Source organism: Belonocnema kinseyi, chromosome 9, assembly GCF_010883055.1.
Source record: "Belonocnema kinseyi isolate 2016_QV_RU_SX_M_011 chromosome 9, B_treatae_v1, whole genome shotgun sequence".
NCBI lineage: Eukaryota > Metazoa > Arthropoda > Insecta > Hymenoptera > Cynipidae > Belonocnema > Belonocnema kinseyi.
Genome location: NC_046665.1, coordinates 37,075,275 through 37,077,903, shown reverse-complemented (window position 1 = coordinate 37,077,903; position 2,629 = coordinate 37,075,275). Strand labels below are relative to the sequence as shown.

Here is a 2,629-nt window from a genome sequence, read left to right as displayed (position 1 = left end):
GTGTTACAATTCACCCGAGCGTTACTTCCAAACTACACAATATTTTTGGCCGAAAACTTTGGACTTACAAATAAACATACTAACTAATCTCCCGGAACTAACCTTGTTTGTAGGCAATCAAAAAAGTTTATTTCATAAATAATTTCCAGATTATCGGAAAGGCAGAGATGAAAAACGACGTATCCTCAAAATAATGCATATGCATAAAATTTGTATTTAGCACAATAAATTTTTGTTGTTATTATCCCTCAAAAAAGAGCCTGGGGACGTCCGTTATGATATTTTATAGCATCTCCGAATTCAATTTTTCGAAATTTTAATTTTTGTGGAAAAAAACCGGGGAAACTGTAAGTATCACATGCCCTTAACAGGTGATATTTTCTTATATCAGATTTCGTTATTTTTTTAACTTTTCAAGTAAACTGCGCGATCAGAAACCATAAAAAGCTTTAATATGAGCTAGAGTATTGTAAGAACGTCAGCCCTCTTGCTTCGACTTCATACATGATCCCGAATCAGATCATTATGATCTCTAAAGTCGATTATTCACTTCCGTCGATCAAAATGGTCTTGAATTCGGCATCATTTTTGTTGCATATCAAAATGATATTGATTTCGATATCATTTTGAACACTTTTTCCACTGTGTAATTATGCGTTATTAATGATTTAAACTGACAATGAGCAAGTATCCAAAAAAAAGGTTTTATTAAATTTAAAAAAAAACATTATTTTGACTAGGTTCTTTTGATTTAACGTGCCAATATTTTTATATTAAAGGAAAATTTATTTGATTTTAATAAATGACATCACGAAATAACGTCAGTTTTTTTATTTTACATTACCACGTCTTTCGGAACACGTGTTGTCAAATTTTTCCGAAGACGCGAAGGCGGATGGCTCTTGGTAATAATTTAAATCGTTAACAAGTGTGATAAAGAAGTATGCGACACCCTTGCAACGAAACGATTGGCAGAACGCAACTTTTGTTCTCATGTGAATAAATAGACCATGCAAGTTTCTTGAAACTCGAGGAAGCCAATTTATCTATAATTCATTATTGGTATCAAAGAAAATGTATATTCATTTTAAATTAACCTGTTCTCTTTTTTTTAACCAAAACTGTTATTTAATTTAAAGAAATGTAAAGATCATGTAAAAATTATATTTCTTCAAATTAAATAAATTTTGTATTTAAAGCAACCAAATTTCTCTTTGATTTAAAGAAATATTTGGTTTGAACGAACGAAATATTTCTTTAATTTTAAGAAATACGTTAAAATTGACGAAATCTTTCTTTGAACCGAATTTAAAAAAATTAACAAAAAAATGTCTTCAGATCAAACTAATGTTTCTTTGACCGTATCAATACTAAAATCTCGTGGATTTAAAGAAAGTCTCTTTAATTCAACAAAACTTCTTCCTAGGTGTAATTTCCAATTTAAGGTTTTATTTCTATAACTTTCATGTTCTAAACTATCGTAAACAAATAATATGAATGTTTGGTTATTTGTATGATCTTACTGAGGTGAGCGATTATGTTGAGAACCGTGTTTCTTTTCTACGGAGTGGAACCTTTCACGAGATGATTTACGTTTTATTAAATTCTTATTATCTGAACGATGCAATGACCTATGCCCTGTAAGATCTTTGGATCGATGCCTTTTCTCACGTCCTTTACTTCGATCTCGACAATCACTTTGGCATCTGCAACATATCCCAAAGTTTGTAATTCAATTTTATAAATGTGGACCAAAATTCATGTTATCCTTTTTTAATTTAACTTTCATCTATATCATATATTTTTTAGAAGAAATAACAAAAATAAATTCTCATTCGACCAGCTTCTGCGATATTTACTTTCTACCTTGTGGACAGACTCTTCATGCCTAAGAAAAATATTTTGTGATAAAAATAATTGGGTCTTTTTAAGGAACTATACAGGTTGTTCAAGGGAACATACATCTTAGTATCTTACTATATTTTTTATACGTACAACTTTACCTAAACTCTGTGAAATATCAATAAGGTTTTTTCTTCAATACTATTCCAAATTCTCTATTCCAGAACACCCTGTCAAATTCCTTTTATAGAAATTCAGTGCAGAGCAGTGAATAGTTTTTACTTCATGATTCCAATCCATATAATTATATAATACAATATAATAAATTATATTATATTAAATTATTTTATCATTATACATAATTATATTAAATTGTATAATACATTATGCATAAGCATACAATTCAAAGTTTTTATTAAGACTTCTCTTTTCTATGTAAAAATGTATCATATAAAATTTAATGATCAAATATTATCAGACCTATTATAATAATTAATCATTCATTTTAATAATGTAATAATGAACAGTCAATTTATTTATACTCTTATAAAACCACTTTTTACTCTAGCCTCCTCTCAACCTTTCAAAAACACGTAAAAAATATGTCTCTTTTCTATTGATATAGCTTTAAGAACAATAAACATGCTTCTGCAAAAGTGTCTATTTATTACAGTGTGGAACCGTGCACTATACGAGGGTGGATTGATAAGTTTCCGGCCTGACCAAGAAAAACAACGTTTTTAAGAATTTTTTTTTTTTATTTCTCAACATAATCTCCTCCAAGGCT

The 2,629-nt window shown here is 28.9% G+C and overlaps 1 protein-coding gene across 1 annotated transcript in view; it reads right to left on the bottom strand.

Annotated features, from left to right (window-relative positions):
* Positions 1-2,629, bottom strand: part of LOC117179655 (RNA-binding protein 25-like) — a 50,335-nt gene that overhangs the window by 25,969 nt on the left and 21,737 nt on the right. The window contains exon 6 of the mRNA XM_033371665.1: positions 1,524-1,706. Coding sequence (XP_033227556.1) covers positions 1,524-1,706 — 183 coding nt within the window. The remainder of the gene's footprint in view (positions 1-1,523; positions 1,707-2,629) is intronic.